A 27,165-nucleotide genomic window follows, 5' to 3' on the forward strand; every position below is an offset into this window, starting at 1 on the left:
TTTCATGTTCAGTGCTTAGAAATGGTAAAGCACTTAATCTGGACTCGAACAATGCGTTTCTAAGAACCGTTCCCATTAGTTTCGATTTGAAAAATGATATTTATGCCGTAGTAGAAGCAACTGGCAGAGTCAAGTACAGCTGAAAAGCTGTGCATACATCAGGGAGACTTACTTACTTGCAAGAAAAGTATTTTCGACAAACAAAAGTTTTGCAAAATACTTCATTAACAACACATTACCTTTCTTTCCAAATTCTTTCGTCATAAGTGTTTTGAGGCTAAAAAGTTCAAGTGAAAGACTTATAGTATAATCTGATATGTACTTTCTAACCAGCTTTGCTACTCTTTTTTTATTTGAAATAGCTTCATTTTCTGAAACAAAAATATGAACATGATCTAAGAAAGTAAAATAATCGTTAATATTCTGTAGACTGGTAATGTTTAATTATTGAACTAAAATAACAACAAAAGCAATAAAAACTGTGACTTGAAAAAACTTTAGTTCATCCACAATTTTATGATCTGCAGAAAGCTCATCGAAATTTTTTTTTCACGTTATTGGTACATTTGGATGTCAACTTTGGATCAATGTTCCGAAGTTTCACTAGTACTTTCCCTTCTTCTAATACAATTTCAGATTTGTTTTTTAAGTTGTTTCTTACAGTTTGAAGAAGCTGAGAGGCATTCCCTTCATCTGCATTAGGGGACTGCGGTAGTTTGGCAGCTAGTTTACTATTTTCTAAAAACTTGCTTTGAAACAAGAGACGTGGTCCAAAATCAAAAGTTTCCGTAGTTTTTATCAAATTAGAAGCTTCTTTCTGCTCTGTTGTCTTCTTACTCCTTCAAGTGATACTGGATAGGCACCGCAAAATTTGTACGAAACTCAGTTTTACTGATAACAAGAATCAAATCTCGAAGCCCATCTAGTTGGGAATAATTTCTTCATCTTTGTGACACGTCTGTCAGCTGCTTCATCGAACCACAGAAGCGCCAAACAACATAAATGCGTTGCAGTTTTTCTATTAAAAGTCTTGCAGTTTGTTTATATTCATAACCGGAATTATTCAGTATCAGATTTAAACTATGTTTTGAACAATGTATAAACACAGCATTTGGGGCCTTAGCTTTAATTCTTGACTGCAAACCTGAGTATTTCTCACTAATAAGTCCAGCACCATCGTATCCTTGACCTCTGCAGCTATCCAGTCGTATGTTAATCTTCTCTGCACAAGTTGTTATTTCTTTTTAAAAACTCTCAACTGCATGTACCTTTTGTCACAGAATCCTAGGAACGATTCCTTATTTCAAACTGCTTTCTGCCTGAATCTAAATGAAAATTTCTTACAACACTAATTTGGTCCTTTCTTAATGCATTGGCGATTGTGTCTACAGTAAGTAAATAGAATGGCTGCTGTTTAACTTCACCGACCCACTCTAAAACACAATCTTTTAGCAGGTTTATCATCTCATTTTTGACTTGTGGATTCAAATACTCTTAGTTTTTTCGTTTGAAAGATGCGCCCTCAGAAGAAGATCGTGTCTGGAGAGGAGGTCTGTTATAACTAAAAAAACTATCGTTTGTTCCCCTATTTCAGATTCACGATGGCCGCAGAAAGCAATCTGACATGGAACTAATGTCCTTGTAATATCCACGATAGTAGAAATTATAGCTTGCACATATCACACACTTCATCGAAAAGTGTGTCAATGGTTTTACGGTGTTACCACATGCCACTAATGACGCACCCATTTAAATGTGTAGCTCAAGTTTCGTTTACTCTCATTTTCCTGTTTAGACCACGCTAATTATTAATTTGTCAGTCACGCCATGCATTTTCTCGATCTCCGAATAACCAGCGCGCTACCCAATGTACAACATTTGCAGTAGGGGAACAGCATAGACAAAATCTTTCCGTTTTCTTACCTGTTTTAATATGTGTATAATAATAATCACTAATGAACGATCTTTTGCATTTAGTGTCTTTAGGGCAAGGACCTTGAGGCATGCACGGCATGCTACCCATAATTTTTAGTTTATGTTCTTCATTCGATTTACCTTGGAGTAATCCTCTACCGGTACCAAAAGGTGTAGTTTTTCGAGTCAGAATCTTTCGCCCTTTCGTTTTTGCTACTGTCCTGACTTCCACTTTCAAGTTTTAAATTGTCACACTGATTTGCGATATCACTTCCGTTACTAATTTTAGTACATGTATGTTCTGCGCTTGTAGGTGACCGTTGGAAGAATTTATCTAATTTCGTTGGTTTCTTTACTTCTTCGACTCGGCAGGCTTTTAATTTTCTCCTTCAAACTCCACTTAAATATCACATGTTTCTAGACATTGTGGTTTTAACTTAATGCAAATTGTTAAGGGCAGCCCATATGAGAAAAAAACGTGTAATACACGCAAGCACATCTTAAATGAAGAGGAAATAAATTGCATTCTGAGGATTCCTGATGCACTGTATTATAATCAAGTCAATTTCTATTAACAGATTACTTGCAGTGTAATGCTGCGTACGTCACAAACATACAAAAAAATTACGGGATTGTTTGTAGGAGAGCCTGTTGGTGTCAACACCAATTGAAGGAAATACACAAAGATGAAGGGAGCGCATTCCAGAGCGCTAGCTGGTGTACTAGGCACTGCTAATGTAGAAAAACTGCACAAGTGGAATCGCGCGCTGGTCTCTGTAGCATTCTTGTTCAGAGTAATAACAAACGGTACGAAATGCTTACTGGTCCACTTGTGTTCGTTTCTCCTTAATGAATTTCCGTGAGTCAATTGAATGTAAGATTAAATAATTAAGGTCAGTTTTGGGCCCTCGAAAGTACGGGAATCCCCTCATTACGGGCTTCCCCCGCACAAAGAGGTCTGCAGACCCGTTGTTTGCGCAGTTGTCTGGATGACATTACGCCGATGTTTAAGAAAACACTACAGTACGGGGTAAAGCAGATAAGAGTCCATTTGATAGCTTTCTTAGGAAACATCTACTAGAGGGCAAGAAACTTTCAAACTTTGTTGGTGAATGGTGTGATTGGTCATTTAATAAGGTCAAGGATGATTGCGGACCCCATTGTGTGTTGTTACACGGGCCCTGATGATGTGTTCGTCGACTAAACAGTAGACTTCAACCTTCACTTATGAAAGGAGAGATTAAGAGATTGGTGTCCGAAAACCTTATTATATAGACGCCTTAGAGCATTGAAAACTGGGGACCAAGGCCTATGTACACCACATCCTCTACATTTTTTCTGTGGAGTTCCCTTTCCGGCTGGTGAAGGAGCAGTAGTGACGGGCTCTCTCGCTGAGTGCCTTTTCTTCACTTTATTTCCAACCAGTCAGTCAATCATCAGCTTGCAAGTCTATAAGGTCTGAGTTCATGCTTCTGCAAGCGATGTTTCACTAATATATCACTGCACATATTGTCTTGCTATAAATGAAGAAATGCCACGAGTACTTCCCAGTTTTCCTTCTTTATCCCTCCTGCAGATAGGTTAAAATAAAAAGTATTGTGTGTATTATTCTAGTCAGTCGCTGTCGATGGCGTTGTCTGTAATCGTCATGGGGCTAGGTACTCTGAATATGCCGCCAAAGGCCTCGGCTTTGATCTCTGCATACGTAGACAAGTGCACTTATATATACACTAGTGTTTCATATTTTTGGTTAGTACGTATTGTATTAGAAGTGAAAACTGTTTCCATCTCTCGATTCTGACAAAGATTTCCCGGAGATATTCCTTGGTTGTAAGACAAAAGCGCAAAATACCGCGTCAAAGATTGTAAATTGTATCTCCTACGTGCCTCTACCAGTTCGCGAAGTATGTGATTTAAAATATCCTACCCCTGCAGTTTTCCAGAACTGTGGAACACATATTGGTCTTCTCAGAGTTTCAGTTTTACCATACTGTGTCTTTTTCGGTAGTATGGGGACGAATCTCCTCTGGAAATACGATGAACATCTGCTATTTAATAGATCCTGGGCTCAGGTCAAATAAGTTGGTTCACATACCTCTCACTGACTTATGTTACATTCTTAAGACTCCAGGGACTTGCTTGTGATCAAAAGATTCCTTTTTTCGTACTACTGAATGCCAGTGAGATATTATAATTAGAGCAGTTCGCTCCCATTCTAAAACGCAAATGTCTAACAACACCCAACAAAGATATAATTCAAGTAGCGGAAAGATGATTACCAGGGATGTTATTTTTTAACAGAGGGGAAGGTTGGATAACAATAGACAAAAATGGAATCATTTTCTTTTTATTTCTGTCATTACATTACTCTTTGGCACTAAATAACATCAAACAATTATTGAGCAAAAACTTCATCCACAGTACGTAAAACAAAATAAAAGGTGAACTGTCCTTAAAATCGACCATTACAGTGGAAAATGAGTATAAATATTTCGTATTACATCAGTCTTTATCCTTACAACACATGAAACATACAAACACACAATCAGGTTCCAGACACACACTCTCTTTCAAAACAATGATGCGTCTCTTGATACGTCTCACACAACATTATGACATGAGAATAATGATAATGATTGAACAGAGGAGAGATAACGATATTTAAAATTTTCGTTTCACTGAGCATAAGCTAGTTACGCACTAAACTGAGTGGCCAAAAGTCAAGTCCAAATGCAGCAGCTAGATGCAGCTTATGGCCTGAGTGTAGACACGATAACTAAGAAGTCTGTTACACACAGATTTGTGGTGAATATGACAGCGCGTCGCTAGTTAACCGACTTCGAACGTGGTACGACACCCGGTGCAAGACGTACGCTTCATGCTATGTCTGATAGTAATCAAGAATACGGCTTTCCGAGGTTTACAATGTCTAGGATAGAACTTCAACATGCAAGAGACGCCGGCCGCTGTGGCCGAGTGGTTCTAGGCGCTTCAGTCCGGAACCGCGCTGCTGCTACGGTCGCAGGTTTGAATCCTGCCTCGGGCACGGATGTGTGTGATGTCCTCAGGTAAGTTAGGTTTAAGTAGTTTTAAGTCTAGGGGACTGATGACCTCAGTGTCAAGCCCCATAGTGTTTAGAGCCATTTGAACCATGGAAGAGACAGTGTTCTTACATGAGTAAACTACTGCACCCGGCGACAGCAAGCGTTTGATGAACATACATCACTGTCGATCTACTGTGCGTCACATGGTCACCTATTTGAATGTGGGGAGTCAGGAAGCCATTATTACCAGCACTGTACGGAGAGACTGGTGCAGAAGATGAGCTTCAGCTATCGACATCACATCCAGTACCTTCCCGTGACTTTTGGCCCTCAGTACACACATTATTTCATAAATATGTTCTCATGTTAATACGTTTATCGAAAGTAATTTTCAGATTTATTATACTTCGAAGGTAGTAATGTTACCTTCACTGTATTCTCATTTACACTGTGCGACAACAAAGACAGCAACCTATACTGTCACAGGTAAATACACATATCAAAAGGTGCGCCGATGCAGTGTATCAGGTACGAAAAAAAAATCTCTGCGGGTTTGAGAGGCTGCGCACCCAGCCAAGGAACTTGCGTTAGCCGCGTCCCCGACACGGTTCTTGCCGGCCGATGCCCCCTGCGGAGGTCCAGGTAGGGCACGGTGACTCACTCGGCGTACGTCCGGAAGAGGCGCTTCTTCTTCAGCGTGAAGTCGTTGCTCAGCAGGAGGGCGCCGCTGCTCGTCAGGTTCCTGCGGAAACCACACCACAGACTGTTAGCTACGCTTTCCCTCGCAGTGACTCACTCGCTGGCGGCTTTCGTCTTCGCAAGTTTTCCAGACGCTGCACGCAGCCGAGGGACTTAATGACTTCTCCTCGCAATCACTGGCAGCAACAGCAACGCCAGGCAGCGGATGGAGGAGAAATTTTCCAGTGCTTTGCCGGGGAAAGTCATTCGTAAGCGACCTCAATTGCGACATGTAGATAGTGCTATGAGACATGTTTAGCTAAAAACCGTTCTATAACTACGAGGGTGAGTCAAATGAAAACCTTAAATTTGTAATAACAAATCGAAATTTCGTGCCGTTATCCTGTAAGTTGGTAAGCGTGCTAGAAACAGCGTGCAGAATGTGTAAGTAGGCTATTTACGTTCTTATATTGGTAACGCCACCGCCACGTAGCGCTCTGTATGAAAATCACTGGCTGTGCTGTGTGCAGTCTGTGGCTGGTTTGCATTGTTGTTTGCTATTGTAGTGTTGGGCAGTTGGCTGTCAACAGCGCGTAGCGTTGCGCAGTTGGAGGTGAACCGCCTGCAGTGGTGGATGTGGGGAGAGAGATGGCGGAGTTTTGAGAGCGGATGATCTGGACGTGTATCCATCAGATACAGTAAATTTGTAAGACTGGATGTCAGCTGGCAGTAGTGGCGCTCGCTGTATTGCAGTAGTTCGAGTAACAAAGTTTTTGTGCGGTAAGTGATTCATGAAAGGTATAGGTTATTGTTAGTCAGGGCCATTCTTCTGTAGGGATTATTAAAAGTCAGATTGCGTTGCGCTAAAAATATTGTGTGTCACTTTAGTGTTAATCAGAATAGGTAAAGAGCGAAATGTCTGAGTACGTTCAGTTCTGCTCAGCTGTTTGAAAATCAAATAATGTAAGAGGTTTATCAGCACAGTAATTCATTAAGTTTTCTAAGGGGACGTTTCAAATGGCCTGTAGGTGGCAGCATAGTGCAGATGCACACATACCGTCTCAGTATCAGTATAAAGATGGCCGCACCTCTTGCGACTTGACCAGGGAAGAACAGCGTTCTGTTAATCGGTTTTTGCTTAGTGATGGTGTGAAACCTATTGAAATTCATCGACGAATGAAGGTTCAGTACGGTGATGCATGTTTGTCACAGCAGCAAGTCTACGAGTGGAGTAGGAAGTTCGCAAATGGTGTGACTTCAGTGGAAGATGCTCCTCGCCCAGGTCAGGCACAACGAGTTGTGACTCCACAGACCACTGCAGGAGTTGAAGCCGTAGTGAAGGAAAACCGCCGAGTTACACTGAATGACATTGCAGAATGTTTACAGATTTGTCGTGGATCAGCATACCACACTGTGCATGATGTGCTCCAGTTTCACAAAGTGTCTGCAAGATGGGTGCCACGACAGCTGACTCCTGAAATGAGAGAAGGACGTGTTGATGCTTGTGAAGAACTTCTTCGGCGCTTTGAACGAGAAGGTGATGGCTTCCTTGCAAGACCGTTACTGGAGACGAAACCTGGTTTCACTTCCAACAACTGGAAACGAAGAGAGCGAGCAAGAATTGGCGCCATTCCTCATCACCAAAACCAAAAACTTACGAACAGAACCGTTAGCAGGGAAGGTTATGCTGACTCTCTTTTGGGAAGAAAAAGGCGTCATTTTGGAGCATTACATGCCTAAAGGGGCCACTGTCACCAATGCATCATACACAGATCTCCTAAAAAATCATCCGAGGGCTGCAATCAAATCAAAGCGACGTGGAGTGCTGTCAGCATGTGTCCTTTTGCATCATGTCAATGTAAGGCCCCCACACTGCCCGTACAGCAGTTGCAAAAATCCCAGACCTGCATTCTGTGTGTCTTTCGCATCCACCATACTCACCAGACCTTGCTCCAAGTGATTTCCATATGTTTGGACCACTCAAGGACGCAATGGGAAAAAGAAGTTCCATTCTGATAAAGTCATACGCCACGGCGTGCATGAGTGGTCGCGTGGACTACAAAAAGAATTTTTTTCTAAAGGAATTTATGCACTTTGTAAGCGCTTGATGACTTGCATTGAGCGTGGGGGAGATTATGTTGAAAAGTGATACAGCTTTGTACCACTTCTGCACAATAAATAATATTTAAAAACATATTTAAGGTTTTCATTTGACTCTCCCTCGTATTCCGTAGTAAAACTGACTCAGCCTGTTTCGACAGCATTCTGTCGTCATCAGGTATCATTTACTTGCAATTTTCTGTATCAGTGTACCGACAGCCTGGAACACCATTCAGGTTAATTTGAGGACAGACTTATAATAGGTCTATGAACTTTTAGGTCACGTATGGTCCGTAAATGACGCTGATACTTATAGGAAGTGATACTGTCTTTATACTGTACAGATACTCCTATAGGAACTCATAGCGTCATATATGCACGATGTAAGCGCCGGAGTGTGGTGAAAACTGTTGCTGCAATGTAATGGGTTAATGAATGACGAAAATAAAGAATCTAACAGTTCTGTGTATTACCGAAATGTAGCTTGTTAACTAGTCAATGGGCATCGGAACAGAAAACTAATTTTTCGCAAGTTGTTAGTCACAGGGAAGGATTTCTCCGGAGTGAGAAGAATTACGATCAAGCTTCCTATTGCAGGAAATCGCACACTGTTCCAAACGCGGAAAGGTACCGATAACATTAGTTCACGATTATCCTTTTTACAAAAGTTGGTATGACACTGGAACATTTCAAAGTTCTTTCTTCTTTTTTTTTTAAATGCACTTTTATTTCTACGTTTGGGTCGAGTTTATGGAAATTATACAGACACACATAAACATGTGCCATCAGACAAAGACAACCACTTGCAGACAGTTATAGTCCAAAGAGAAAAAGTGTTCTATGAAGTGTAATACACTGTGAAAGGTCAACAGTAGGACTAAAAAGTTCTTTCAGAAATCTACTAGAGTGAAACGCTCAGCTAGGACTATAGTAATAGATCCTGGAGCTTTGCGCTTTGAGCAGCAGCTACAGCAAAGATAGGAATTGTAATTAACGTTGATAACAAAGTAATAAATACAGAGTTTACACAGAGGAAGTGAGACAATAAGTGTACTGAATGTCTTATTTTAGCGAAAGTACATGTGCTTCGCTTTTCATCATTGGTAAACCGAAAAACAAACAGTCATATTTGCATATCAGGTTAACGAGTAGAACAGGTAGTTTTCTGTCACAAGCTAGTTGTTTCTATATTATTATTTTTATTATTATTAATTTCATGGAGGTGTGATACATCTACGCAACTAAACAGAAGAATGTTTTATGCCACGCACGTTTCGTTGCCTTTTATTTACAGAGCATCATCGGTGGCCTGTGATATACTCAGAGGAACATTTTAATCCATAATCGCGAATAGCTTGGGATGGAGATGACATACACCAAAATGTTTTAGATACAAGTTGTAGGTGGGTCGCACATTGCTACTAATGATCGTGAACTTGAACGTGATTTTCAAGATGATTTGGAGTTTAAAAATATTTTTTAAAATGAGAACCTTAATATTTGATTCAAGATTTGAAAATTTACATGTAATACATTATGAAAGGCATTACTTTCATAAATTTGCTTAAAAGACGACGAAGTACGCTTCTTTTTAAACATGTTCTAGTACGATAAAGCAAGAGTGGTCTCGTCAGAAAGCACACACAAAATCAGCTTGGCATCGTCGAACGTAATTAAAATACGGTGCGAACTACGCAATGGCGGCTGCTGAATCGTCATGTGAACGGCGCTGGTATTCGTTACAAATTGGGATACAGCTGCTATAAAAATAGTGTTGTGGTTTTAGTTCGTTAGATGTCTCTAACATAAACGTATTTGACCAGTACAAAATGTTTGTTTGCATGGCCATCTGCAGGAGCTGTTAAAATCAGTTATTAATGGTTTCTCCGTCTTAAGCTTGCTACAATTTAATTAAACAGAACTTTATACTAAAAGTGTTTCGCTTTTATTTACAAAGCATCTTCTGTCGTTATCCTGTAAATTGGATATGTAACGTTTGTATATCTTTGGTTGTTTTAGCCAAAATGCTGTTTTTAATCTAAAGCAACCAAAAATGTACATACATATGTATCCAATTTGCAGAATACCACGGAAGATGCTTTGTAAATAAAAGTGAAATTAATTAAACTGCATTAAGAGTAAGACAGAGAAAGCAATAATAACTAATATACAGAATATAATTACGTGAAAACGTACAACTGGGTATGTGTTCTGGGATTGTAATGAGATTACTCACTTCAGTCATATGTTTTGCACGTTTGATTTATTTTCACTAGTTATTGCGTAATTTTGTTAGCTCGTTAAGCTTGTTCTTGAACGTGTTATTACTGGTTATCTAAATTACCGCAATAGTGTTTCAGAATAACATATTGTCACTTATACACTTCTATTTAACAATTTTAATATTTATTTTTTTTCGTTTTACTGTGTTTCGTTTTATTACACGTTACAATCGCTGAATAGTTTTCACTCAATTGTACGTCTTGAGCTCATTGTACTCTGTATAGTTCTAAATCGGCCAAATATAGACAGAAACATGTTTGGACATTGTACTTCAGTTTCTTAGGAACAGTAGCGCCGTTCACGATGTCAAGCTGTTTTTTTTTCGTCATCTTTTTTCGTCATATTTGGTTTCCGCCTTTTTCTGCAGATCTGAAGATGCTCACCATTGATCGAATCAGTAGTCTGAAAAAAAAAATGATGTCACAGTCTGGAATAAAGGCAATATGTCTGTAATGCAAACTGCATACGCGGTGTTGGTGCTACCAATTCCAGAGAAATGTTCCAGCGTTTGGAATCGTTGTCAAGTAGGCATAAAAGCAAAACGTCTGCTGCTACGATTGTAACAGATCCCCAAAGACATACGAAACTGGAAGACAAATGGAGAATTTAATTGGGAACCTTTGGAAAGAAGGCGACGTTGTTCCCTCAGAGATCAGAAGACTTTGTGCCGACTACGAATATTTTTCGCGTGGATGTCATGAGATTAAGAAAAGAAAGGTTAAAACGCTGGTAGAGAGTCCTATAGCTATTTATCACTCCCTCAGTACCTGAGTGGAATAATATAGAAAATTGCTAATGAAGTATTCTCCAATATGCTCTGTACGTTGGGTTCTGGAATACATGTGTAGATATATAAAAATAAGTAGGGAACGTTAGATTCATAATTACTAGTGTATGGACGATTAAGGTTTTGATAATTGGTTTTACCGTAATATACTGGTCCTTTTATGTGTTATCACTTACCGAAAGCCTTATGTCGACACCTTGTATCGACATTTTTAATGGCTATATAATTTTTACATGTGTAGGATGACATAAAAGTCAGTCAAAAAAAGAAGAGAGAGAGAGAGATGTACTTACTTGAGGAACTGCGGTAAGGCAGCCTTCCAGGAGGTTTCCTGGCGCAGAGTAAGGAAGAGTTCGAAGGTGGTGAGCGTGTCCGGCGCACATTTCACGGTCGCGAGTCGTATCCTCTCTGCCGGCTGCTTACCCGTCTCCAGGTCCACGTACAGCGTGCAACCCCTGTGAACAGGTGGAAGACTCACATTAGCAACTTGTTTCCTAATGGACGCGAAAAATCTTCTAGACCACAGCTGGGCTCGCGTCCTGGCAAGTGAGCTGGTAAGCAGACACGCTAATAATCCTATTGCTGGTGGAGATATAAAGGGCTTCCGCACAAATTTCTCAACGTTCGACCAGTCAAAGCCAATAAATCTGTTACATTTTCCACATATATAGAATTCCAACCAAAAATATTGCAGTAAACAGAACCAATTACCATATCTTCTAGTCCACTACAGGTACACTTCAACTCTTTGAATCTACAATTTTGTTTATACTGTAAGTTTATAATTCAGTATACCAAAGCCACATTCATAGCCCTATAACCCGCCATTGAGACATTAAAAAGGTTCCTTCCATCTTCACCTAATCCATTTAATCTTCTTGTGCCAGCAGTGCCGGTCCAAAATCAAGTCTTTGGACACACGAGTAACAATTATTGGTCGAACGTCTCGTGCTCACATTGGGAGACTAACTTAACTCGGGATGATCTTCCATGATTCATTGACATTCTGCCTGTGGACATGCATATCGTTTAGTATGTATATTATGACTGAAAATTTTTCTGTAAGTTCATTATTCGATGATATAGCATTACAGTTTTGACTAGTTTGAAGGACCTCTCCACGCTGGACAGTTCTGTTGCAGTCTTCATCTCTGCTGCAACCTACATCCATTCGAACATGTTTGCTGTAGTCAAAACTAGATCTTTGACTACAGTGTTTACCTCCCACACATCTATTAGCAAACTAACAATTTGTTGTTGCTTCAGGACGTGGCCCATCAACCCGTCCCTTTCTTTGGTCAACACGTGCGTTGAAATTCATTTGTTTTCTACCCGATTCGAATCGATACCTCTTCATTAGTTTCCATATCTAGATGTTAGATTATGAGTTCAATATTTGCAGTTGATAAAAAAAATGGTTCAAATTGCTTTGAGTACTATGGGACTTAATATCTGAAGCCATAAGTCCCCTAGAACATAGAACTATTTAAACCTAACTAACCTAAGGACATCACACACATCCATGCCCGAGGCAGGATTCGAACCTGCGACCGTAGCGGTCGCGCGGTTGCAGACCTAAGCGCCTAGAACCCCTGGGCAACAATGGCCGGCTGCAGTTGATAATTTGCACCGTAAATGTATCATTTCCCCAAATTTATTACAAGAAATCAAATAAAAAGAGTGTATTCTGGACATAGCTTTACAGCTGCAGCCATATCTACACTTTTAAGCCAACGTGCGGCGCATGGCGGAGGGTATAATGTACCACCACTAGTCATTTCCTTTCCTGTTCTACTTGCAAACAGAGTGAAGGGGAAAGGACTGTCTATAAGCCTCCGTAGGAGCCCTAATTTCTCTCACCCTATCTCAGAGGTCCTTAACGAGAAATGTACTTTGGCAGCAGTAGAATCGATCTGTAGTTGGCCTAAAATTGCAGTTCTTTGCATTTCCAGTAGTGCTTAACGAAAAGAGCTTCGTTTTCCCTCCAGAGATCCCATTTCAGTTCACGAAGCGTTTCCGTATCACCCGCTTCCTGATCGAACGTACCCATAACAAATCCAGCAGCACGCCTTCGACGTTTACGTTTAAATCGATATGGTGGAGTCCAAAACACTCAAGCAGTACTCAAGAATGGGTCGCACTAGCGTTCTATATGCCGTCTGCTTTATAGATGAGCTAGATTTTTGAAAAACTCTCCCCACAAGACGGAGTACAGTAGTCATCTTCCCGACTATCAACCTATTGTGCTTATTCCATATCACATCACTTCGCAGCGCTACGTCTAGATATTTAACTGATACTACTGTGTCAAGTAGCCCATTACTAATGCTGTATTCGAACGTTACAGGACTGTTTCCCCTGTTCATCCGCGTTAAAGCACTCCCTCTTCAGGCCACGAGTGGCCTACCGGGACCATCCGACCGCCGTGTCATCCTCAGGGGAGGATGCTGATAGGAGGGGCGTGGGGTCACCACACCACTCTCCCGGCCGTTATGATGGTCTTCTTGACCGAAGCCGCTACTATTCGGTCGAGTAGTTCCTCAATTGGCATCCAATTGCCGGCCACGTCCAACAGCGCTTAACTTCGGTGATCTCACGGGAACTGGTGTATCCACCGCGACAAGGCCGTTGCCTTCATCCGCATTGACTTGCCTTTTATTTCCGTAGCGTGTGGGTTATCATAAGAAAATGAGTAAATGAAGCACGCTAGCTTTGGAATGAGTAATGAAAAACGGTGTCAAAAGATCCGCGTCAAGAACTAGCTTTGTAACATCGAGAGAAACAAAACAAGCGTTCGAGCACTGAGAACATTTCAGGCAGTTAAGACTGTTCCTGGCAACAAACAGCAGAGATCAGCGCCAGAAGAAATGTTTCAAATGGCTCTAAGCACTATGGGACTTAACATATGAGGTCATCAGTCCCCTAGATTTAGAACTACTTAAACCTAGCTAACCTAAGGACATCACACACATCCATGCCCGAGGCAGGATTCGTACCTGTGATCGTAGCAGCAGCGCGGTTCCGGACTGAAGCGCCTAGAACCGCCCGGCCACAGCGACCGGCGCTCCGGAACATTCTCTCATTGTCTAACAGTGGTATAGATAGCCCACAAAGGGGCGGCGCCAGGAAGGACATCCGTCCACCCCTTAAACTAATCACCCCTTATACTAACAGTGGAAACACCTTCACTAATCATGCTGACCCTTCGCCGATGTAGTACAAGAAAAAGAAGAAGAAGAAAACAAGAGTCCATGACTATCGTACCCCTCATAGACAGGTCCGCAGAGGACGACAGTAGACCTACCTAAGACCGTAGGGCTCTGTGGTGGCCATCTGCAGGACGTGTTCGGCGGCGGTGAGCAGCAGCGCCGGGGGCAGCGCGATGCCGCCCCCAGTGCCGCCCCCGCGCGCCGCCCGCAGCTCCGCCTCCAGACGCCGCGACAATGCGTCCCTCGCCTCCGCGCTCTCCGCCTCATCAGGCCCCACCGCCTGCCCACAACCTGAGCACAAGACCACAGTCACTTGTCGTCTCCAGGTCTAATGGTACGACACGAAAATCTGTTGCAACAATTTGTGGATGAACTAAAAGAAAGATGATGTTGTTGTTGTGGTCTTCAGTCCTGAGACTGGTTTGATGCAGCTCTCCATGCTAATCTATCCTGTGCAAGATCCTTTATCTCCCAGTACCTGCTGCAACCTACATCCTTCTGAATCAGCTTAGTGTATTCATCTCTTGGTCTCCCTCTATGATTTTTATCTTCCATGCTGCCCTCCAATGCTAAATTTGTGATCCCTTGATGCCTCAGGACATGTCCTACCAACCGATCCTTTCTTCTAGTCAAGTTGTGCCACAAACTTCTCTTCTCCCCAATCCTACTCAATACCTCCTCATTAGTTACGTGATGTACCCACCTAATCTTCAACATTCTTCTGTAGCACCGCATTTCTAAAACTTCTCTTCTTGTCCAAACTATTTATTGTCCATGTTTCACTTCCATACATGGCTACACTCCATACAAATACTTTCAGAAATGACTTCATGACACTTAAATCTATACTCTATGTTAACAAATTTTTCTTCTTGAGAAACGCTTTCCTTGCCATTGCCAGTCTACATTTTCTATCCTCTCTACTTCGACCATCATCAGTTATTTTGCTCCCCAAATTGCAAAACTCCTTTACTACTTTAAGTGTCTCATTTCCTAATCTAATTCCCTCAGCATCACCCGACTTAATTCGACTAATTCCATTATCATCGTTTTGCTTTTGTTCATGTTCATGGAAAAATGATACCGGAGTTAATTCTGTTCATGACATCGAAGTCCTTAGGGCCCATATCAAAGTCTGGGGAGATGAATGTGGTTAAACAAGTGTTTTATAAAATTGTAGAATAAAGGAATAAACATTTTGCTAAAACATGTCTTACGAAACACACATTCACAAACACATAAACAATGACACAATAAAGTTCTCAAGTGTCACTTCTTAAAAGATGAGCGAAAGAAAAGGGGAGAGTACAAGGAAACGTTATTAAAATACTGTATCGGTACATGTGGCTCGCTCATCACTAAACAAGCAAGGAGGAAATGTAGAAACTTTCTAGAACAGTGAAACTGTGTGCCGCAAGGGAACTCGAATGGAAATTTTGCGACACGTTTCATGGTACCTTATTATTTCTAGTCAACTCCTGTACAGAAGTCAACAAACATTCACAAAACCAAGACCATAGTGAAACCCAGGTCGCCCTGTTCGTGAACGAGACCCAGGAGGCAACAGAAACCGACGTCCAGTTGATGGCATATTCTTTCACTTCCGGAATGCTTTCTATACATTTCCGCACTGCCACCTAAGGAGCAAAATATGAGCGTATGGACTATCGTACCAGCTTCACGAATGGATTGCGGGATTCCAGTAAATAGTGCACAGCATCTTCTGTAGATGAGATGTCGGCGTATCTGAATGCCATGGAGGGATCTGGATTTAATTCCTAGAGCTACCAAAGATTTTTTCTTGGTGGGAGGACAGGAATAGGTTTCTCTCAACCTCATGATGTCAGTGCTAGAGCTACACCAAGGCCTCGAATGCCGTCAATGGCAGAGAGCGTTATCCTTACCATGTCCCACCATACGGCAGCCGAATGATACGGCTGCCAGTCTACATCGCTCTGTTCCCTGGGCCTGATAGCCGATTTAGTTTAGTACGTTTAGAAGACAGCGTGCCATTGTTAACGTAGTGATACAGAAGTCCGTCAAAAATTTGGAAACATGGCGAGAAAGGCATGCTTTGAAATATAAATGCAGATGCTGGTCCCTGCCTGCAAGGTACGCTGTTGTATTTCAAGAAGAAGAGGACCTGGGAAAGGTCCTCAATACTTTACAAGGGTCTGTTGAGGTCAGAATAGTTTTATGTGTAGTTTGAAGTGCGTTGTGTTGGAGGTAATTGAATTCGAACGGGGACATGTTGTTGGCGCTCGTATGCTGAGTGTTTCCGTAACGAAGGCACCGTATCGAAGATTTATACCACTGACAGGGAGAGATAAATCACAACTCGGACGAAAGTCTGTTTTCAGTCATCGTGGTCGACGAATATTGAAGAGGATTTTGACTAAAGAGGACGACAGCTGCAAAAGTCACTGCAGAACTGAATGTAGCAAAACGGTACCAAGGGAGATGCAGAAGCAGGGAATTCGCAGGGCGAGCTGGAATCACAAAACCATATATCAATGATGAAAATGCCCGTAGCAGGAAAATGTGGTGCCGAAGCCACAAAATCTAGACCATGAAGCTAAGGAAGAATGTCATGTGGTCTGATGAGCCTTGTTTCACATTGTTTTCAGCTTATGGCCGAGATTACGTCCCGGAAGAGAAACAAGGCGGGGGCAATCATATCGTGGTATCCCATCCGCTCCTTAATTACTCTAAGGCCGCATTACTGCCAAGGATTATGTGACCGATTGTGGTTGATCAGGGTCGTCCTGGGCTAAAATGTTTGTTCCATGATAACAGAGATGATATTGTCCCTGTTGACGTAACTCACGTCATTCATGCCTGGTTTTGTGAGCACGAGAACGAATCGTCGTAGTCACCATAGTCACCATAGTCACCAGATATCACTGTTATTGGGCCTTTGTAGACTACTTTGGAGAGAGGGGTGCGTGATCGCTGTCGACCTCTATTATCTTTTCCGGAACTTGCCACTATTTTTCAGGAACAGGTGTATAGATTACCTTGAAAACCATACAGAACCTGCATTTATCCATTCCGAGACGGCTGGAAACTGTTTCGAATGTCAACTGTTTTCCTACTCCTCTTTAGGAATGGTAATGAGTTGTTTTTGAGGTATTTGTGGTTGTCCATCCTCTGTGTCTTAGATGCAAAAGCTACCAGCCGCTGTGGCCCACGGTTCTAGGCGCTTCAGTCTGGAACCGCGCGACCGCTACTGTCGCTGGTTGGAATCAGGCCTCGGTCATGGATGTGTGTAATGTCCTTAGGTCAGTTAGGTTTAAGTAGTTCTGAGTTCTAGGGGACTGATGTCCTCAGATGTTAAGTCCCATAGTGCTCAGAGCCATTTGAAACATTAACTTCGGGCGTGCACCGTGGGAATGTTATAGGACCATTACTATTCATAATACATATGTAAGCTGGCGCTTAGCGTCAGAAGATCCATGAGGCTATTCGCGAATGATGATGTTGAAATAGTCGCAACGCTAGAAAACTATGACGATGTGCACTAAGATCTCCAGCTGATCGATGCTTGTTGCAAGAGTTCGCAGTTGACCTTCAGTATAAAAAAAAAATATAACGGTTGCGTTATTATATGACCTACGCGACTGAAGAACTCTCTCTGGAAGGAGTCACATCTCTTAAATATCCGAGAGTATGCGCACGGAACGTCCACGAGAACTAATCGTCGGAATGGCAGAGATACGGTGAGGGATTGCTAACGTACTGTAGTGAAACCACGGAGGAGGTAACTTACACAATTCACATTCAACGGAAACTGAATTTTGCTCTTCAGGGTGCGACAATTACTAAATAGCGCCGATAAAGGAAACAGAGGCGATCCAAAGAAGAGCGCCGCGTTTCGCCACAGGTTACTTTAGTAAGTGTAAAAGCGTCAAGAATACACGCATCCAACATGGGGCAAACAATACAGGAGGGGTTTCATGCGTGACACTGTGGCTGTTAAAATGCTGAGAGTGAACGTTACTGGAAGATACAATCAATGTATTGCTTCATTCTGCTTTTATCTCGTGAAAAGATGATAAAGGTAAAAATCTAAGCGTTTCTAGCTCACATGGATGCCTACCTAGAATTCTGCTTCCGTCTCGCGACTGGAACAAGAATGGGGGAGGGCGACAGTGCTACACAAAATATCCTCCTCCACTCGTAATAAGAGGTACATATGGATCAGCTGTAGAATTCAGTTGACAAGCATGTTGCTAGCGAAAGCAAATGGTACGAGTTCGATGGGCGATCCATCACACAGTTTTTAATTAGCCAGAAAAATCCACCACTGTGAAAGAAGGGGAAAGGCACACATTTTCATATCGGGTCGACAGCAGAGTTGATAAGCCTAAGATAGGAGAAGAAATTGGCCTTGGTCGTGGAGGAACTGTCCCGGCAAGATGTATGAAAACCACGAGTGCATATCAGTAGATTTTGTTCCTTTGGAAATTTGCACTCTGCTTCTCCAGGATATCGACACCGTTTTTTTTTTTTTTTTTTTTTTTTTTTTTTTTTTTTTTTTTTTTTTTTTTTGGTAGATGCAACTCAGCTGTACAGAATTAAGGGGATTTTGTATTTCATGTAACCCTATTCGTCACACCCCTAGAAGAGCGCATTGTGAAATTAATGAGCTCTTGGATGTATACGAAATACGGTGACTGTAGATTATTATCGGGGAAAAAAGTAAAGAATAGTAAAAATACACTACTTTTCTCCCAAATGACGTTGCTACATAATCGTCTGGTTATATAAATGATTCCTTAATGCAAAAATACAACAATACCTAGGCTTGGCCAGGCGGTAAAGTCACAGATTTTGAATACAATCAATTAGAATTCGATCCCTGACCGGTTTCATGAGTTTTATCTGTCACGTGACACTTCTTTCACCTTAGGCAATGCCGCATTGCAGCGTGATTCAGAGAGCACAGTAAACTGCAGTCCGAAACTTCCTGGCAGATTAAAACTGTGTGCCCGACCGAGACTCGAACTCGGGACCTTTGCCTTTCGCGGGCAAGTGCTCTACCAACTGAGCTACCGAAGCACGACTCCCGCCCGGTACTCACAGCTTTACTTCTGCCAGTATCCGTCTCCTACCTTCCAAACTTTACAGAAGCTCTTCTGCGAACCTTGCAGAACTAGCACTCCTGAAAGAAAGGATACTGCGGAGACATGGCTTAGCCACAGCCTGGGGGATGTTTCCAGAATGAGATTTTCACTCTGCAGCGGAGTGTGCGCTGATATGAAACTTCCTGTCGGTAGCTCAGTTGGTAGAGCACTTGCCCGCGAAAGGCAAAGGTCCCGAGTTCGAGTCTCGGTCGGGCACACAGTTTTAATCTGCCAGGAAGTTTCATATCAGCGCACACTCCGCTGCAGAGTGAAAATCTCATTCTGGAAACATCCCCCAGGCTGTGGCTAAGCCATGTCTCCGCAGTATCCTTTCTTTCAGGAGTGCTAGTTCTGCAAGGTTCGCAGAAGAGCTTCTGTAAAGTTTGGAAGGTAGGAGACGGATACTGGCAGAAGTAAAGCTGTGAGTACCGGACGTGAGTCGTGCTTCGGTAGCTCAGATGGTACAGCACTATCCCGCGAAAGGCAAAGGTCCCGAGTTCGAGTCTCGGTCGGGCACACAGTTTTAATCTGCCAGGAAGTTTCATATCAGCGCACACTCCGCTGCAGAGTGAAAATCTCATTCTGGAAACATCCCCCAGGCTGTGGCTAAGCCATGTCTCCGCAGTATCCTTTCTTTCAGGAGTGCTAGTTCTGCAAGGTTCGCAGAAGAGCTTCTGTAAAGTTTGGAAGGTAGGAGACGGATACTGGCAGAAGTAAAGCTGTGAGTACCGGACGTGAGTCGTGCTTCGGTAGCTCAGATGGTACAGCACTATCCCGCGAAAGGCAAAGGTCCCGAGTTCGAGTCTCGGTCGGGCACACAGTTTTAATCTGCCAGGAAGTTTCATATCAGCGCACACTCCGCTGCAGAGTGAAAATCTCATTCTGAAAACTGCAGTCCGTTCCTTCCCCCCTCCCGCTGCCCCCTCCCTGTACTGGCTAAGTCAGCTTAAATGTCTATGGAAGACAACGGCATCACTGCAAATGACGTTCAGAGGAGTTGATAATATCACTTTTAAGGCTGTCGCTGTTGCCATGCGTTCCATGATGTGATACAGTAGCTCTCCATGCAAACTGACACACATTTGTATTAAAAACTGTATGATGATTCTGTGAACTGTTACACCTTATGATGTGAAGATAGTAGTGGTAATAGTTCCAAATTGGTGTTTCAGCTTGTTTAGTCTCTTGCCCAATGTGACTCGCTGATCACAATACACACAAAAACACACACACACACACACACACACACACACACACACACACACACACACACACACACGAGAAGAAAACATGATTTAAAACATTTTCTCATGCTGACTCGTACGAAAAAGTTGGGTTCTCTCTAACGCATTCCCTGTGTAGGTGATTGGGAATTATATCCTCCTCATTTAGTTGCGTGGCTTTCACCCTATGACCTTTCCATTACGTTCTATGCCATCACTTTATCTTTGTGGATGTGGTCATATGCACTGTGTTGTTTGTGCGGAGGTCCACGTACTCACTTCACTGGTATCAAGAAGTTTAGCAACGTTCTGTGCTGCTGTAGCTCAACCACCTTGATTCAGAAGCTGAATGTTGTTCTCTCTGTGTACTGTGTCGCAGTACTGAGACGCGATAGCAGACTTAACTAATCAGATACCATCACGAACTCTTTCTGTCGTAGCCAGAATAGTGCTGGAGAACTTTCGTGATGCCCAAGACTCTGCAGTAAACACTAACGTGATCTGAAGGAAAGGAATACGAGCGTTGCGCTTTTGGATTGTAGCAATGCTGGTCACATTCGTATCTGACACATGTCGATTGCTTGGATATGTATGTATTGAGAATCAAGACTCGTGTGGTTGCGCTGAGTTTCAAATTTTGATCCAGTCTCGTTTAGAAAGCAAACAAAGGTCTGAATTTATCTCTTCAAACTAAGAATCATTGGAGCCATAGTTCGACTGGACAAGGACCCGCAATCAGCTGTGGCCGTGATGTGTCCATGCAAACATTCGACTGTAGTTATCTAGGAACATGTGTAGGCGCTTATTGCTCCCCCTCCTCGCTCGGAGTTTCTGTTAGATATTCCTTGACTCTGATGAAATCTCGGACCAGGCAGTTTTTCAGCCCGTTCTTCGAAGTCGACGATGAAATAGGGATGAAATAAAAAAAAACTTAATGGTGAATTTTTGCAGATATTGCAGTCATTTACATTGAAGAAATATCTGGGAAAACCTTCACAAATATTCAGTCAGATTTTGAAGTGTTACGCAGACATTGGCAAGTTTCTTTAAAGGTACCGAAATATAAAATTTTGTACTCGACAAAAGACAGAAAAGTGATACCCTATCACTACAACAGCAATCAGTCACAGTTGAAATCAGCTAGTCATGCAAATACCTGAGTGTAACATAATGAATGGACCTGAAATGGAGTTCCACACAGCCAAAATTTTAGGTAAAGAAAGGTATGTTTCGGTTCTTGCAGACCTGCTGTCTGGAGACGGGTAATGTTTTCTTTTTTTACAAAAAAATTATTCTTCGGCACAACCATACTAGGCCGAAAATGAAACTCCAATGACAATGTGGTTTCCTCGGCGTGTTCTGCAGAGGTGAGAGGGATCCACGATATCTGTTTTAAGACCTGAGGATGATAATTGATGACCGAAACAGGTAGTTTCATTGGATAGTTTGTCTCATTAGTAGGTACCGAGCGAGACGGTGGAGTGGTTAGCGCACTAGACTGGCATTCGGGAGGATAACGGTTCAAATCCGCTTGTGGCCATCCAGATTTAGGTTTCCGCAATTTTCTGACATCGCTCCAGGCAAATGTCGGTAAAAGGCATGGCCGATTTCATTTCCCGATTCTTGAAACATTTCGAGCTTCATTCCTTTCACTGGCACGTTATCGGGAAAATGCTGTCAGTCAGTGAGACTGCATAAGGAACACTCCATCGAATCATCCTAGAATATTACTCAAGTGTGTGGAAGCGATAACGAATAGGATGAACAGGGATTGTTTAACATATCGAAAGAAGGGATTTGTTTTCTTTTGGGAGAGCGTCGTGGAAGTGCTGAAAAACCTGATCTAGCAGGCGATTGAAGATATACGCCAGTTATCTCGCGAAAACCTACTTACAATGTGTGAAGAACCAGTATTAAGTGAAACATCCAGAAATCAACCCTCTACGTGTCGCTCGCTTTCTTAGAGACAGCGCACACAGATTACGGAGCACACGGATGCATTTAAGCAGTGACTCTTCCCTCACTTCACACATGTTTGGAACGGGAAGAATGATAATATTTTGTAAATATTAATCCCACACATCTTAGAATGGTTCGTGGAATATATATATGGATGTAGAAAGAAGACGTTCTGCAGATACTGTGACGTACTCAAGTTGAATGCACATTAGGAACCATTGGATACCGGTGGATATCGAACATTTCATTTGTGAAACAGTAACCTCATATAAAACAATTTATTTCTGCCGTGATTTATGCATTGTTGCTTACATACTACGTGAAAAGTAACATAACTATGTTAATTTTATAAAATTATTTGCAGTATTCCACTAAATTTTGTTAGTTTTATGTGAAGTATATATAAAAAAGTCCATATAAATACGTTCGTTGCCAGCAATGTGAATGATTAGATTCCTTGGCTACATATGTACAAGGCATGTTTTTTAAGTAAGGTCCGTTTTGTTATAGACACTAGTAATTCGCAAGCATGCCACAACGAGCGCGTGCATAGTGTACCGGCATGACTCGGGAAAACTGTGCTCAGTTTCAACTCTGTAGCTAACTTGTGCGGTTGTGTTCTGTGCTTTCAAAACGTTTAACAGCATCAACTCGCCCGCCGCGTGTGAGGTTTGCTCAGTGATACGGTTTTTGTCCGCTAGGAATCTGTCTGCTGCAGAAGTTCATCGACAGATTTTCGAAATGTACGGTGATACTGTCATGAGTGAAGGCCAAGTGCGTAAGTGGGTACGAGAATTCAAAGATGGCCGTGATAACGTCCCTGATGAGGACCGCTCCGGTCGCCCTGCTTGGATTACAGATGATTCGGTGGCTTTGGTGGCTTCAGTTGAAGCGAGGATTCGTGAGAACAGGTGCTTCACAATAACAGGTCTCTCAAACGAATTTTCTGACGTGTCGATATCAGTTCTTTACAACATTGTTTCTGGACACCTAAAGTTTAGGAAACTGTACTCCTGTTGGGTCCGAAAACTCCTAACAGAGGATCACAAAAACCAATGATTTGAGTGTGCGATGAAGTTCTTGACTCGTTATCACAAAGAAGGTGACAGCTTCTAGAGTCAGATCATAACTGAAGACGAAACATAGGTTTCGCATATCTCGCCCAAATCGAAGCAACAGGGCATGGAATGGAGACACACACACAGTTGCCTGCAAACAGACTCTGTTCCAGTGCAAAATCATTACGTCGATGTTTTGGGATGGGCAAGGTGTTTTGTTGGTCGGTTTCATGCAACGAGGAACCTCTACCAGTGCAGAAGCATACTGCCAAAACCTGAGAAAGTTACGCAGAGTGATTCAAAACAAAAGACGCAGCATGTTGACAAACGGAATTGTCCTTCTCCATGACAATGCAAGACCTCACACTGCAGATCAGGCCCGCGATTTATTGGACCGTGGTAGAGGATATTTCTTGTACCAGTAACTGAGCCTCTCTCCCCCCTCCCACTCTATTCTGTTCCACCCGCGAAAGGTGCGTGGGAAGAATGATTATCGATAAGCTCTAATACCTCAAATTTCCTCGTCGCGGTCATTACGTAACATGTATGAGGGAAGAAGTAATATGCTGTCCTAATCTTCCCGCAAAGTGATCCCTCGACATTTCAGGAGTAAACCTCTCCTTGATGCACAGCCCCTCTCTTGGAAGGTCTGCCAATGAAGTTTTTTGAGCATATCGGTAATGCTCTCTAGCCGGCTGAACGATCCGTGACGAAACGCGCCGCTCGTTGGATCTTCTGTATATCTCCTATTAGTCCTACCTGGTAAGGATCCCATATTGATCAATAACTCAGGTATCGGTCAGACAAGCGCCCTAAGAGCCACTACGTTCGTGGATGAGTTGCATTAAGATTTTTCCTATGAATCTCTGCCTGGCAGTTGCTTTTTCTACTATCTGTTTTATGTGCTAATTCCATTTAAGGTCGCTCTGGATAGTTCCTCCTAGATGTCTTACGATAGATACTGTTTCCAGCAGTTTTTTTTTTCAATAATGTAGTTCTATAGTAGTGACTTTCTTTCCATGTGTATACGCAGTACGCTCAGGGTAAAGTGCCAGGGATTGTAGCATTCATCAACCCTCTGCAGGTCATTCTGCCAATCGATGCTATCTTCTGGCGTTGCTACTTTTAGTATAGACAATCGCCAAGAGTCTTGAAGAGCATCCTACGCTTTGTATTATGATAGAAATTTCATTGTGAATCACCTATTGGGTGTGCAATAACGCAGAAGCTAAACTGGATGAACTTTAATTATTTCACAGTTAAAGTCGCAACCGAACTATTAAAATCCTGGGAAGTTCCAGATTTTTCCATACAGGAAAAACTTGAGACAAGACAAATACTCCGAAGAAGAAGCGAACATAAAAACAGCTAAGTACCAGAATTAAAAATTTATTAATATGGAAATACCTACTTGTAAAATTATGACAATTCAGTGATATCAGTGCTTTGATGTGTCGGTAGAGGTTTGACATTATTGGAAGTGGCATGATACAACACACCGCTCAGCCCAAACCGCTGAGGATAGAAACTTGAAATTTGGAGAGTTTGTTGGTCTTATACTGTAAGTGTCGCTTAAGACGAGATTGTTCAAAATTCCACTCCTAAGGGGGCGAAACAAAGAATGAATCTCTTTTCTGAAAATATGTCACTATTAAGACAATTTTTAAGCTAGAACTACGAAAACTGCTGTTTGATTTTTCTATCAAAAATAAAAAAAATCGTGTGTAACATTTATCGAAATTCAGCCACTAGCGGAGTAAAGTAGCGAATCAAACTCTTTTTGAAATTAAGTCATTGTTAAAGAACTGCTAAAGTATTTTTTAAGTTACATCTATCAAAACTGTTATTTGACTTTTCGCTTGGAAATAAAAAAAAATATTTATTTAAGTGCTTTCGGAAATTCAGACTTCTAAGGGAGTGAAATAGGGGCGCGGGGAGGGGGATTTTAATGAAATTATTTCATTATGGAAGCATTTTCAAAGTTGAACCTGTGAACATTTTTATTTGGCTTCTCTGTTAGAAAAAAATACTTGTTTTACTATTTTTGGAAATTCAACCCATAATGGTGTGAAATAGGGGACGAAAATTTTCAAGAAAATATTTTGTTATATTAAAAACAAATTTGGAGTTAAATGTATGGAAATTGGTATTTCATTGGTACATTAGATATAAGGAAATACGTGTTAGGGGATGAAAGTTCCTATGGAAATATCATCACAAGAACGCAAAAGGAACAATTAACAAAAGCCTTGGACTCCAGGTACCAGAATCGTTTTTTGAACAACAGTACATTCGTAAAATACCTCCTAATTACGGTGTTGCAATTTGTGAAGAATATGAAAATTCGATTAATGAAAACAAAAAGAAAGTCAGTGCAAATCATACAATGTACGCGAGCGAAGCAGCGGAAGATAAACCTAGTATGCGATAAAAGGAAAGAGCGTCAGAAAGTAAGGCTTACCTCCAAGACTGGAGAAATCCACGTAAACGGGACACGGTAGAACTTCCATGGCGTGCAGCACACTCTGCCGGCTCCAGCAACCACTCGGTCCGCGTCGGCTATAGCCAAGCGTCGAGCCGCCAAGCGGTCTGACAGCATCCGCCGCCTCGCCGGCTATATCAAGCTCGGCGCCTCTTCCCACCACCGCCAGGCGCCGCTCGGTTCAACTCGGACGCCTTCGTCCTCACGCCGCTAATAGTGAGCCGACGACGTGCCGCGCCCAACGTTAACGTCCGACGCGTTATCTGCTTACGTCGGCGTCAGGGGTCCTTGCCAAATGAGCAGTTCATGACATCCGGTGTTATTTAATTTATCGTTCGAAACAAGCTGCACTATTATTTCCTTTCTGGGAACTGCACGTTGAGAACGACGTGATGTGGTGCTCGTGCGATTAGCCAAAAAGCTAAGGTGCGTATAATGTAGTTCTCCTACCGGAATCTGTCTTATAAGTCCAGTGTATCAAGTAGTTTATCATTGTAGGACTATACGATAACAAACTCAACCAAATGAAATACACTTGTTACAGTAAAGGCTGCCCAAACAAAGGCGTGTCTGGAGGCCGTGGTTGTTATGTAAAAGAACATATCACCAGCAGATTATACAGATTAATCTTGGCCTCACGAATCGTCTGTCATTGTTCAAGTTCCCTCGACTCGATTTCCTCAAGCATTCCCGTCGAACCTAAAGCTTCCTAAAAGTGGGCAACAGAAACTTATCGCCTCTCTCGCTCACCAACCCCGTGCCAGTACGGTGCTTGCACCCGGGAGAGTCGGGGACAGATCCCACATTTGCACCGACGTGCAAAAGCGATACGCACATATACAGATGGCGGTAGGATAGTATAAAAGAACAGTGCATTGGCGGGGCTGTCACTTGTAATCAGGTGATTCGTGTGAAAAGGCTTCCGACTTGATTTGGCCACGCGACGGGAATTAAGCTGACTTTGAACACAGAATGGTTCAAATGTCTCTTAGCACTATGGGACTTAACTTCTGAGGTCATCAGTCCCCTAGAACTTAGAACTACTTAAATCTAACTAACCTAAGGACATCACACACATCTGAGCCCAAGGCAGGATTCGAACCTGCGACCGTAGCAGTCACGCAGTACCAGACTGAAGCGCCTAGTAACCGCACCGCCACACCGGACGGCGAACACAGAATGGTAGTGAGATGTATACTCATAGGACATCCATTTCGGTAATCGTACGGAATTCAATTTTTTCGATATCCACAGTGTCCAAAGTATGCCGAGAATACAAAATTTCTGGTATTACCTCTCACG

The 27,165-nt window shown here is 42.3% G+C and overlaps 1 protein-coding gene across 1 annotated transcript; it reads right to left on the reverse strand.

The window, feature by feature from the left end:
* Positions 1–4,245: 4,245 nt before the first annotated feature.
* On the reverse strand, positions 4,246–26,078 carry LOC126336910 (protein charybde-like). The gene is made up of 4 exons (XM_050001040.1): positions 25,843–26,078; positions 14,111–14,306; positions 11,100–11,261; positions 4,246–5,700 (listed from the first exon to the last, which is right to left on the reverse strand). The coding sequence occupies exons 1-4, from the start codon at positions 25,889–25,891 to the stop codon at positions 5,616–5,618; spliced, it is 492 nt and encodes a 163-aa protein (XP_049856997.1). The 5' UTR covers positions 25,892–26,078; the 3' UTR covers positions 4,246–5,615.
* Between the last annotated feature and the right edge of the window lie 1,087 nt (positions 26,079–27,165).

Source organism: Schistocerca gregaria, chromosome 2 (genome assembly GCF_023897955.1).
Source record: "Schistocerca gregaria isolate iqSchGreg1 chromosome 2, iqSchGreg1.2, whole genome shotgun sequence".
Lineage (NCBI taxonomy): Eukaryota > Metazoa > Arthropoda > Insecta > Orthoptera > Acrididae > Schistocerca > Schistocerca gregaria.